The 12,745-nt window shown below is 38.9% G+C and overlaps 1 protein-coding gene across 2 annotated transcripts in view; it reads left to right on the top strand.

Annotated features, from left to right (window-relative positions):
• The window catches only part of FBXL20 (F-box and leucine rich repeat protein 20), a 95,471-nt gene extending 85,757 nt beyond the window's left edge, over positions 1-9,714 (top strand). For both annotated transcript variants that reach the window (XM_040245496.1, XM_040245497.1), the window contains exons 10-15: positions 945-1,075; positions 2,716-2,776; positions 3,688-3,732; positions 5,382-5,438; positions 6,434-6,646; positions 8,013-9,714. In XM_040245496.1, coding sequence (XP_040101430.1) covers positions 945-1,075; positions 2,716-2,776; positions 3,688-3,732; positions 5,382-5,438; positions 6,434-6,646; positions 8,013-8,120 — 615 coding nt within the window. In that variant the 3' untranslated portion in view covers positions 8,121-9,714. The remainder of the gene's footprint in view (positions 1-944; positions 1,076-2,715; positions 2,777-3,687; positions 3,733-5,381; positions 5,439-6,433; positions 6,647-8,012) is intronic.
• The last annotated feature ends 3,031 nt before the right edge of the window (positions 9,715-12,745 follow it).

A 12,745-nucleotide genomic window follows, 5' to 3' on the forward strand; every position in this document is an offset into this window, starting at 1 on the left:
CTTTAAAACATGAAGAAAAAAAAGGCAGCACAGCCCTCACAATACTTTCCTGTGTATATATGCCTTATCAACTCATTCTTATGACAAATCTTGTATCTGTCTTTGCATCCATTTTTCAGTTGTGTGTTCTACAATACTGAGAGCATACTGATTTAAGCAGTGAATATTTAAAGTTTGAGGGTTTTTTGTTTGTTTTTTTCAGTTGTCCTTACAACTGAAGAATACTGCTTGATTAAACAGAAATGACAGGAAAGCTTTATTCTGAGGCTTACACAAAATTAGTGAATCTATCAAGATAAGGATAAATTAGAATGTTGATCATATCCAACACAAGATGTTTATACATGACATCTTTTTTTTTAATGTAACATTTTCTGTGTTCTTTTTCATTTTAAAATTAAAATAATAATTTGAAACATACAGAATTTGAGTTGGATACATCTGTTTCTCTCCATTAAATTAGGATAGTCTTTATAAAACAGATTTAGAAATAAATGGATCTATGGTTGATATTAGACTGTAGTAGCATCATCCACAGGTTGTTAAAGTAACTTAGTATCAATTTTGAACTTGTAAATGTGTTTATACTGTTAAAATACTGCTGTTCTTATCTGTTTTCTAGGTTTTAAAATCATTTAATTGAACCTACACCAAGATGCACCCCATGCTGTTCCCAGTCCTGTTACTCCCATTAGGTTAAAAGAACCCCATTATAGCTTCTTCCCTTTGCACCAGCAATGAGCACAGATTCTCTTGAAAAGTAAATCAAAAGGAACTGGAAGGAAGAAAGAAAGTGTTCATTTTCTTTTAGGTCTGCTGCGTGATTAATATCAAATCTGCTTTTATTTCTTTTGGGCACTTACTTCACAGAGGTAACTTTTTTTTGTCTTTTACCTTCTTCTAAGTTACTGATAACTATGGGTTTTTCCCTCTTGTTTTTTTAGCAAATCACAGATGAAGGTCTCATTACTATATGCAGAGGGTGCCATAAGTTACAGTCCCTCTGTGCCTCTGGCTGCTCCAACATCACAGATGCCATCCTGAACGCTTTAGGTCAGAACTGCCCTCGGCTTAGGTAAACATTTCTTGTTTATCTCAAAAAAAATCAGAGAAAAGGAGCAGCGGCCTCCACTCATGCTCATTCCTTGGAAACTTGAAATTTCTAAGGTAGACTCTACAAGGCCACTGCTACCTTTTCAGATGCCCACCTACCTGCTTCCTACCTCACTTGATTACATATAATTGGCCTGAACCTGGGGATAATAGTCGCATTTTCTACTTCTTGCTGTCCATACTAGAATATAACTAGTACTAAAATACCAACATTTTATCTCATTACTTGAGAAAATAAATAAAGGCATTTTCTTTTATTAATGCTTTCATGTAATTTCTTTCTGAAGAAAATTTATAGAGGCCTACCTATTTTATTGTAGTAATGATGTCAGGTATATAGCAGGGAATATTTAAAGCAAAAAAACAACTCCTCTTTTGTACTGATGGTTTTAAAGCAAACTTTATTTCTCTGTGGCTCCTGTTCTCTTCCTGAGTACAAGATTGGCTGAATATTTACTAAGAATGCTGTGTTAGCAGACATGTGGTATCAAGTCCATATTGATTTTTGGTCTTTAAAACAAAGCTTGTGTTGTACTTACATATTAAATGTGTCAGCCATTGTTTTAAATGACTTACAAGTATTAATTCATTTAATCATCATAATACCATATAAGCACTGTTATTACCTCTATATTATAGATGAGAAAACCAAAGCACAAAGAGGTCGAGTAAACAGTTCAAGGTCTCACAGTTAGTAAGGGCAGGAATAAGTGTTCAGTCCCAGGCAGTCTAGCTCCAAAACCTACAAAACCACTTTTCTTACCTATAACAATCATTGTAAACCAATAAAAAACTTTCTTAAAACTTTTTTGTGATGACCTGGCCATGAGCCTTTATATGGTTTTGTTTTGTTTTGTTTTGTTTGTTTTAACTTTCTTAGTAATTTGTAAGCAAACATACAGTGTTCTCCAGTACTGTCATACAGACACCACCAGACTTTGCACAGAAAAGAGCTACTACTTTTGATTCCCCAAGCCTGTGGTTGGTGTTTAGGGTTGTGTTCAGCAGTTCCTGAATAGAGTGACTGCCAGCTCAGCTTCCTTCTCTGCTGGGCCTCCCTGGAAGTCTGTGGGAGGCGGCAGGAATCTTAAGGATATTTTTTTCATATATATGGAATTTCTTATTTGGGACAGGCCTGTGATTAACCAGTCCCTTCATCGTATTTTTAAAAGCTGTTTAAATCTGAGTGAACCTACATGTGAAATAGGGAAAGAGAATAATTTACTTTAGCAGCAAGATTAACTGAAACAGAGTATTTATCTCCATTTCCTTTGTTTTCTAGGAGCAGGCTGCCCTCTGGGGGTAAGCAGTATGCTATTACGAAGGCTTTTTAGTGCATTTATCATGCATTTTGGCATTAACTACAAGCTTCTATTATATTCTTCTGATTGCGTCACCCTGAAATATATTTACAGGATCACTTTTTGATGACTCCATGAAAGAGAATGGCAAGATCTGTGTACAGACTTGCTTAGCTGTGAATGTCATTCTGTGTTACATAGATCTTAGGGAATAGGAGATTGTTTTCTTAAATTCTTGCTCTTTTAATAGACTCAGTTTTCAGGGACCAAGGGGTTGACTTTCACTTTGTTTTTTTAACAGAATATTAGAAGTGGCAAGATGTTCTCAATTAACCGATGTAGGCTTTACCACTCTGGCCAGGGTAAGTGTTTTCTTCAGGTTCTGTAGGCTTTGTTCAGGATTTTTAATTTCAGAAGAATGAGCAACATAGGGAAATGTAGGGGGTAGAAAATTGAGGTATGGGATGTAGGAGAATATATCTGTGGTTGGTGTTCCTGAGCATTCTTGGGCTGAAGCTTCCAGCAAATGCTCTGGAAAGGTAGACATGTGTTGGAGAGCATGACACTCCTTCAAGGGACTTGATTTTCCACTTTTTCATAAGATGCTAGGTTAAACTGAGCAGGCATTTCCTAGTGCTTTGTGAAAGAAATTTACTTGGTTATTTGGTATGCAACTGGTGAATGAATGTCGAAAAAAAAACATGTAAACCTAATCTAAATGGAGAGATTTTAAGAGATTTTCTGTATTCTCCACAAGATATTAATACATGAAGGGGCTTTTAAGTCACTGTATAATAGTATTTAAAAGTATACCATCTTTGACCAGTGTAATACACCACGAGGAAGGGCATTTGCTTTCAGGGCAGATCAGTGGAGTACTGATGGGGGAGGGAACAAGAGGCAGTGCTTGGCATAACTAGATTAGGACACAGATTCCCTTCCTGAGCTTCCAAAGAAATCATTTTCATTAAATTGTTTTTGGTTGAAAGGATCTCTATATTATCTCAGTGAATATTCAGGGAATTTATTCCTTTGGACGTCTAAGATATTAGACACTTTAAGTGTGGAATAATTGAGAAATTCACTATGATACAGTCCTTTTTAAAAAGTGTAAGTAATGGAGTAAGGTAGGAAATGGTATTAAAATGACAGCAGTTCTGAAGCTCTTGAGATTTCATTGGTATATTTGATACTATTTCTTAGTTTTCTGACCTTAATTTTTTCCTATATTTTAAATATTTTTTCAATAATGTTGGGTTGTTTTATTTTGTAGAATTGCCATGAGCTTGAAAAAATGGACCTGGAAGAGTGTGTTCAGGTAAGATTGTGGATTTTTACCCGGAAATACAGTATAATAGAAATGTACATAATACATGCATGTCGAAACATTCAGTTCCCTACCCTCACATATTGTAGAGCTTACTGGCTATCCATTTATTGAGGCGTCCTCCAGGCATACCAGGCACAGGTGCTCATGCAATTTGTGCTAGGAAAATACATGTCATCAGTAAGGTTGCCATTAGAAAGAAAGAAGGATCAGGCATTCAGATCATAAAGATATTAAGATATTTCTTTAGATCTACAGGGTTATGATACTAGTAAATAATGAAAGCCCCACAACACTGATAGATATCTGTCCCTTTTTAGCTTAATTGGACCCAGAACCTCATATATCATTAACCCTAGAGATCCAACTCTGTATGGAACCCTGTCCTTCAGGCAGGCAGACTTACTACCTTATTAACACTTTCTTTTACCAATGTTAAGAGCTTTGAGTTTATTAGTTGGGTAGGGAGAAATTTTAAAGGGGGACTCCTGAAAAGAAGATAGAGGACTTCCCTGATGAGCCAGTGGTAAAGAATCTGCCTGCCAATCCAGGGGACATGGGTTTGATCCCTGGTCCAGGAAGGTTCCTCATGCCACAGGGCATCTAAGCCCATGCGCCATAACTGCTGAAGCCTGTGTGCCCCAGAGCCCATGCTCCACAGCGAGAGAGGCCATTGCAGTGAGAATCCCGAGCACCGCAACTATAGTAACCCATGCTCACCAAAACTAGAGAAAGCCTGTGCACAGCAACGAGCCCAGCACAGCCAAAATACAAACTTAAAGAAACAAAGCAGTGAATTTTTTTAATGGTAAAAATAAAGAAGAAAAGATACTTCAATAACTATAGCAGCTATATATTCAGTAACTATATACACTCCAGGTAACTGTTTGTTACCTGGACACTACTTAGTACCTGTTAATCCTTATTAAAACATGTTTACACATGTCTCTTGCACATGCCTGTGTGTCCTTTCCGGTGTCCACTCCTTCTGAGTGATGCATACATGGCTTGCCCATTATAATCCCCTACCCCCTGCCATTTCTTAGCCCCTATGGAGTTATGTGATTTATAATAATTTCAGAATTGGAGACAAATTTGAAAAGAAATGCTGATTTACTTTTCATCCTCAGATAATTATGAAAGACTGTTGTTTCTCAGCAGTTTTTCCTTATTGAATGTTCGTAGTTAACCCAGCAGCTTTCTTTCTGCCATCCTTGAGGAAAATAACTGACATGCCAGTTACCAGTCCTGAGTTGTGGCATTGCTTATAAAAATATGGGTCAGATATCTAAAAACTTGAGGATGTTCCTACATTAATCTTTTTTCATGGAACAATGTCTGACTCACTTCTGTGATGGCCCTAAGGAGGTCAAAGTCCAGTGGATAAAAGTTATGAGGGGACAAGTTTTCGTTTATTTCAAAAACAATTTCAACAGACCTGTTCAAAGATGACTAGATGAATTGAAGTCTAGCCTGGATAGATTCTCAAAAAACATGTTCTGGTAGCTGATGGGATTTCAACCTTAAGATTCTGTTGTTTGATGATTATCAGGATATCAGTCTGGAAGTGTAGTCAAATGTGGTATGGCCCATGAGTTTTTTGCAGTTACACCTAAAATAAACTTATATGTTTCTTTCAGATAACAGATAGCACATTAATCCAACTTTCTATACACTGTCCTCGACTTCAAGTATTGGTGAGTTTGACTTTGGAAATTTTATATATTTATTGGATTTACTCAAAACTGAGCTCTATTGGTGTCTGGTTACCATCTTGGGAAAGTATATTTCTCCAAATTGTCAACCTACAGAAGACCACGGGAGGACTTGTCTAAAGGGAAAAAGATAGAAACTGGAAAAGTTAAATGTTTTCTCTGTCAATGTTTAGAGACTGAAAACTGACAAGAGATTTTCTCCCTCCTGCGTGAATTACACTCCAGCCTGAATGATGCTTAAGTTTCCAGAGATCCAAGAGATGAGATGGCCCCAAATACAGTCTGCTTCACCCTGGGACTAAGTGTTCCTACAAAACAGAACCAGTCAAAGCTTTATGTTGAGGGAGTCTCTGCTCCTGCTTCCAGTAACACTGTGAGAAGTAATTCAGGTTGTCTGTTCTGTATCTAGGCTCATTCTTGGTGTTCTGTGGCACATTAAACCATGTTTCAGTCAAGGGTTCTGGGTTTCACGTGAAGGAACCAGGAATTTAAGGAAAACTTGTAAAGTTAACAGGTGACCACATCTTACAGTTGTAAGAATCATCTTCAGGTAATAAACTATTTGGGCATGGCCTGCATCAGGTATTCAATATTGAGTCCAAATTTCAAAAAAATTTTACAGGAAAAGCTTGAGCCCCGCCTTGTCCCAGTAAGAGAGGAAAAGTATTAATTAATAATTTGTATGTCAAGAGGGCTGTGGGAGATGTCTTATTTTGTTTATGAACTATTTCGTAGTCATTATAGGAATTCACAAGATGTATTTAGAATCCCCCGGAGAAATGTTGATCATTGATTATCAAAAGCAGAACCCCACCGACTCTGATCTGCATTCTTCATCTCACCACATGGCTCTAGTGATGGCTTCATACATTTCGGAATCAAACCAGAAAGCTCTTTTTCCTGATTACACCCAGGCCTCCGATTCAAAGAATGCCATTAAATATTTCAGTGTCCTTCCCTGCTCTGTTTGCCTGCAGAGTCTGTCTCACTGTGAGCTGATCACAGACGATGGAATTCGTCACCTGGGGAACGGGGCCTGTGCCCATGACCAGCTGGAGGTGATTGAACTGGACAACTGTCCCCTAATCACAGATGCGTCCCTTGAGCACTTGAAGAGCTGTCACAGCCTCGAGCGGATAGAACTCTATGACTGCCAGCAAATCACGCGGGCTGGAATCAAGAGACTCAGGGTAAAGATGGCAGCATCACCCTCTGGCTCTAGTTTCTCAGCACTCTTTCCTTTTTTCCCCCTCCATTTCCTCTTCTAAGGTTTAGATTCCTGTGATATTTGTATTTACTTGGATTTTCAACAAAGAGAAAAAAAGATGGCAGGCAAACCTAAGGGTAGATAGTTCTTTCCTATTGTTCCTGATGGAAGTTTAGCAGGATGAAAAGAAATCATGAAAAAATATTTACTTAAATGGGGTTTAAAATTTTTTAATTGTATAGCCTTTCATATCAAACTCTTGTGCTGGGGATCTTTTTCTTTTTAAGACAGCAAATGGTGGTTGGATCACCGTTTTTTACCTTTTCTTTTTGCCCCATCCTTCTTAACAGACTCATGTATAGCCAAATCACTGAAAGACAGGTTGCCAGCAAAGAGGTTATAAAAGACTGGATGAATCTTGGTGTTGGATTGTTCTGCTCAACAGACATTTATTGAAACATCTGCTCCACACCGGTTGTGGGAAAGGCACTCTGCTTAATTTGGCCCTTACAACCAACCTTTAAGAATATCTGTGTTGGCCTTAATAGTATCTGAGTGCATAAAGGAGCAGCAGATTTAAGTTGAAGTTCCAGTTGACCTCAGTTCCACCTCTCCCTTTAGACCTGGAGGACGGAGAATGTAACTGCAGTGGGAAGGCCTTGCATCCATATCTCTTCTTTACCAAAAGAGGAAAGCCACAGGTCATCCAGAGCTGCTTCTGTGGCCTATGGTCCCTAGGCTTGCCTGGCTGGATTCCACCCCAGCCAGGGATTCCACCTCTGAATCCTCAAGAATCACTTAGCACTCTTCTGCTCTAGCTATCTGTGTGCATGTCTAAACTCCTAAGTTCCCAAAGAGCAGGATCTCTATCTTGACCATTGTCTCTTTACAGAACTAGCACAATGCCTTGAACATAGTAGGAGTTTAGAAACCATTTATGTAGTAAATGTTAGAAGCATGTTAGTTAAAAGAGGATAATGGGTTTTTAAAGATATCAGAGGAAACAATGTCAATAATGGCTTGGAAAAAGTTAATTTTTTTAAGTTTATATAATTTCTTCCAGCTATGGGAATCCGACCAGGAATCCCTTTGGGACAGGTTAAGATATTAGCATGACTTTTGCCCCCAGTTTTATTATTATGGAAGCAGCGACCAAAGGTATATGAGCTGATATTCTCTTTGAGAATAACCTGCGATGGTATGAAGTAGAACCTAGGTCTCGACACGCCGTCTGTGCTCAGCCTCTGTTCTGCCTTCATGTCCACTCAGTCCCTCTGGTTTTTCTGAAAAGCAACCTTGCTGTTTCTGTTGAAGGCCTCCCTCTTAGTAACGTTTCTGTCTTGTTGCAGACCCATTTACCCAATATTAAAGTCCACGCCTACTTCGCACCTGTCACTCCACCCCCGTCAGTAGGGGGCAGCAGACAGCGCTTCTGCAGATGCTGCATCATCCTATGACAGTGGAGGTGGTCAGCCTTGGTGAACTGAGCATTTAATGACACTTCTAGAGTTACCGTGGATCTCCATTGGAAGCAACCCCAGTGTTCCGGGCAAAGGTTACAAAGTGAGGGCGGCGTCCAGATCCCCAGAGCCACACATAAATACGCATACCCACTCTCACCCTGACCCAGTCTGTCTCTGTGACCAGGGGACTGAGTTCGTGCTGGCTTTATCATGTGGATTGGTAAAACTTAACCATTCCTGTTGGATGTGCCCAGAAGAAAATCATAAGCAAGGTAGATGGAAGGGGGCATTCCAGCAAACCCAGTGTTACTGCTACTGTGGTTTCTTTATTATGTTAAGGGGTTTCTTTGGCAATTTTGGAACAGCAACTGCAGTCCTCCAGGGTCAAGGAAAGCATAGAAAAACAATACATGTTGTATCAGGGACCAGAGGGAAAATTTCTTTGCATCCTATAAATGGTAGCCATCCATTGTGAGATGACTAAAGAGCTGCTGTGCTTCCTTGTTCCCATGCCAACATGCTGAGCATGCTCACAAAGAAGGCTTGTCCATTCCTCCTCCTGTGTTTTAGTATTTGGCCCAGAGGTTTGCTAAATGGTTGCATTGAAATCACTGTGGTCCAGATGTGATGACTTATTCACTCAAATTGTCAGTCTCTGTAGCACACTGTGTACCTGTCTTTCATTCTCTGTTGCTCCCTCCTGCACTCTTGCTCAATCTGTCATCTGTTCATAGTCTGCTTACTCACACTCAGTTGTTACTCCTTTGCTGCTGTTGTGTTTACAATTTGCATTTTGGATGATTAGTTGGGGTTACCAAACATTTTTAAAAGAGACATTATCAATAAATATTTTTTTAATTCTAAATTTTACCATTAGGGGACCCTGCCTGAATCTTTGCCAGTCAAGAAAAATTATGAGAAGAAGTTGAGCTAAGACTATTTTGGTGAAAACAAACTTTGCCTTTTGGTTTTTGTTGTATCTTGTGATAAATGATAATATGCATGATATACCCAGTATTCCCCCCTGCACATTTTTCCTTCCATCTAACTCAATGAGGAGAGAGAAATGCATTATTAGGAAAGAGTGGAATGGCAAATCCCAAAGCTGAAACTGAAAGCCACCGCCACCAAAGCTCAAATATTGTGTATTGACCAAAATCTAGGTGTGATCAGTGGCATCTCTTGATATGTGCCTGTGAGATTTGTTCTACTTTAGCAGGAATGCTGCTCGAGGAGTTGTGCGATTGAGCTGGGCTGTTTCTCTTTTTTTCCTCCCATTTCAGCTTATCAGGGATGCGAGAATGACCCTATCACAGCTGGTCAACTGTACATCAGTGTTTGGTATCATATCTAATGTTGGAGCCTCAAAGGACTAGAACCTTTTCAGAACCCATCAGCCATCTCTCTCTTGAGCTCCAGGCTTTCCATGAATGAAATATCAGAGAAGCCAGGTAAAGGCATTGGGGTGGCAGAAAGAGAACATTGAGAGGAACTAGGGGGGTTCAGTGTCTTGGGCAGCCTGGTCACCAGAACTTAGAGCAGAGTATTCAGTGCCCATGACTTAGAGTCAAGAAGAAGTTCCCCCCATTGGGAAAAAAGAAAAAATCATAAAGGATGAGGGAAATAAAATGAGATTCTAAAGTGTAAGAAGTAGATTTCTAAACATCAATGTTAGAGACCTTGTGTGATTTTTTTTAATAGGGTGACTTTTGGTTTTTTAGGACATTAATGTGCAGCCCACCACAATCTTAGGTCATCTTCTACATGATCCAAGCTGTTAAAAGGCTTGTTTTAATGTTGCAGGTGTTAGTAATACAAGCATATGTAAGAATAAAATGTGATTTACTTTTCCATAAGCAGTTAGTTGAAAAGGTCCTAGGAATCTACTATCCACCATTAGTTAGCATGTTAAATTTATTTTAAATCTTATATTACACCCTTTTAAAAGCTTAAATTATGTGTATTTTTCATTTCCTTTCCCTTATCCTCTTTTCAGGTTACCACATAAGGAATATATTTTTTAAAGTGAGACCCACTCTCCTGGCTATATCCCACATATATACATATACACATTTCCACACACACTTCTAGATGTGGGTGAAAATATTCAGATCCCCAGGTAACTCACTCAAACAAAATATATATATATATATATATATATATATATATATATATATATATATATGTATATGTATTTAGGGGGCAACAGCTCTAACGTACAAAGTTTAAAAAAAAAAACAGTGCCTGAATAAAACCTTGATTTATTAGTGAGTGTGGATTTTAATTTCCCAACAGTTGAAGTTCTTGAGTACTTCGTTAAGAAAGGAACAAACCTATTCTCTAGTACATGAATGTCTTGAAAATGCTGTTTCTCTTCTCAAAGAGTGCACCCATGTGCAAGTCTCTGTGGGCTTGTGCAGGTGAGAACAGAGTCAGTGAGAGAATAAAGGCCCTGGAGTGTGCAGCACTGGTGTGTATATGGTCAGGCAGGAGCTTTGTTCCTTTCTCAAGAAAACTTGAGGCCCATAAAGCTTGGAAGGACATGTATTTTTATGTCAATCTGAAACCTGTGTCGGTTGATGATACAGGACTTTGAGAACCCATGGTTAGTTTTGGTCAGGTGGAAAGGGTCCTGTCATTTGAACGTAATATTTCCTGACTCAACATTAGGAAAAACTTATTAGTCCCTTTGTCTGATTCCGGAGTGTGCCTTCAATTAAAAAAAGAGTGAAAAGTGAGAAGAGATTTGGGCAAAGTAAGAAAGTATCCTCAAAGTTATTACACATCCAGATCATCTCTTTTCTAAGCATCCTTTTCCCCTTATGTTTTCTAGCATCATCAGTATCTTTTATATCTTCATTGACCCTACCTATGAAGGTGATGATTCCAGCTTTTTTTCTTTTTTTTCATAGACTTCTCCCATTTCCTTTCTATACGTATCCTTGCCTTCTATGTAAAGCTTCACTCCCAGTGATACTGCTAATTTATTTCCATGTCTTCAATCTGGCTTCCTCTCTGAATTCTTGTCCTGATCTGGGCAACCTTGAATTCAGTAACCATAAGGCAGCTCAGGCCATTTTTCACTGAGTGATTTTTGATGTTTGCTTACTGAATTTGAAATCAAACTGTCAGATGTAAGGAATAAGGGAATCTGGCTGCTTCCCTTTTTTCCAATATTTGGAATATGAAAGCACGTTGTGCTTTTATGTAAAAAATATTTCTAATCTTATTCTGCTCTTTAGTGGATGTAAAGGTATTTCTTAAGTGGTTTTTATAAATTTCCACATCCATTAAGTTGATTTAGTAGACATGTAAGTCAGAAATTTTTCATATTCCTTATATCATCTTTTAGAGGGAAATCTGGTGAATATTTTTATGATGCTTTATTTCAGGCTTTCCAAACTGTTTGAATGGTTCAATATAGCTACAGTGCTGTAGCAGTCAAGTTCTTTTATTTCTTCTAATTGCCTTGTAAAATGCATTGTTACTGGTTTGCTAACCCACAAATGCCATGGGAGGCTAAACAAAGTATGAGTTGGAACCTGTCTTAGTTTGAAGTTGTTAGGAAGTGTGAGAGTATCGCAGGAAAGAAGAGTTGGTTTCCTGCCTGCCTATGAGCGGCGTATTCTTGGTGACTATGTTATTTAGAGCAAGGAGCACTTGGTCATGGTGGACCCTTGTCCATTTAATGTTTATTGGGCTGAAAGTCAGATTGCTCATGACAGCTGCCACGAGAGAGGAAGGGTTTAAAGGAAATCGGTCTGTTCTGCTTTTTTCCCCTCCCTGTGTGCATGATTTAAGGTTAATTTTCTATCCCTGTTGTGCATCCTGGCTGACAGACTTCCTTCAGTGGTATGCTTTGAGCTTCTGGAACATTGTATTAAAAAATTGCCTTCTCTATCTGCCCACCAGTTCTAGGATCCTTAACCACCTCAAACCTAGGCCATGTGAATTAGTCAAGTCTTGTTTGAGAAGACAGACAGGGTGTTTCATTGGAGGTCTTGAGGCAGAACCCTCCCCCTTACAATGATCTTGGACCAAAGAACCCTAAAGTGGTAGGAGGGTGAGGGGAGTTAAAAAGTCTCAGCCTCTCACCTTTATTTCTATCATAAATGTTAAGTAGAATATTGGAAGATACAGAAAGCTGTATACAACCATTTCAATAGGGTATAATTAATCCAGGTAATTTGGCTTGTATTTGCTGTGTCCAGATGTCCAAACATAACATGTCGACATCTCCAGCAAGAGAGCATGCTGCTCTAACTTGCCCTCTCACTTGAAACTTTCTACCATTTGAGGCAAGTGAGTTTTCTGCATGAAGGGCTTCTGCAGCCCACCCACCCCCCTGACCCATACCCCAAGGCAAGTCTACCTGTTTTGCCCATTTTTATCCTTAAGAACATCAGTTCCGCATCTCTGGAGCCTTTAATCCTTAGGAAAGTCAGTAAGGTAAGAACTTCTCAGCTGAGTCTGAGTGAATCTTTGGAGCCCAAGAGAGTTACATTTAATTTTCAGCAGGAAAAAAAAATTGTTGGACAAGTTTACATGGGTGTTAAGAAAAAATGCCATAATGCAATTCTTCCATCTCTGCCTCCTGTTTTTGTTGAGTAAGCCCTTGG

The sequence above is a fragment of the Oryx dammah genome, unplaced genomic scaffold (assembly GCF_014754425.2).
Source record: "Oryx dammah isolate SB20612 unplaced genomic scaffold, SCBI_Odam_1.1 HiC_scaffold_8, whole genome shotgun sequence".
Classification (NCBI taxonomy): Eukaryota; Metazoa; Chordata; class Mammalia; order Artiodactyla; family Bovidae; genus Oryx; species Oryx dammah.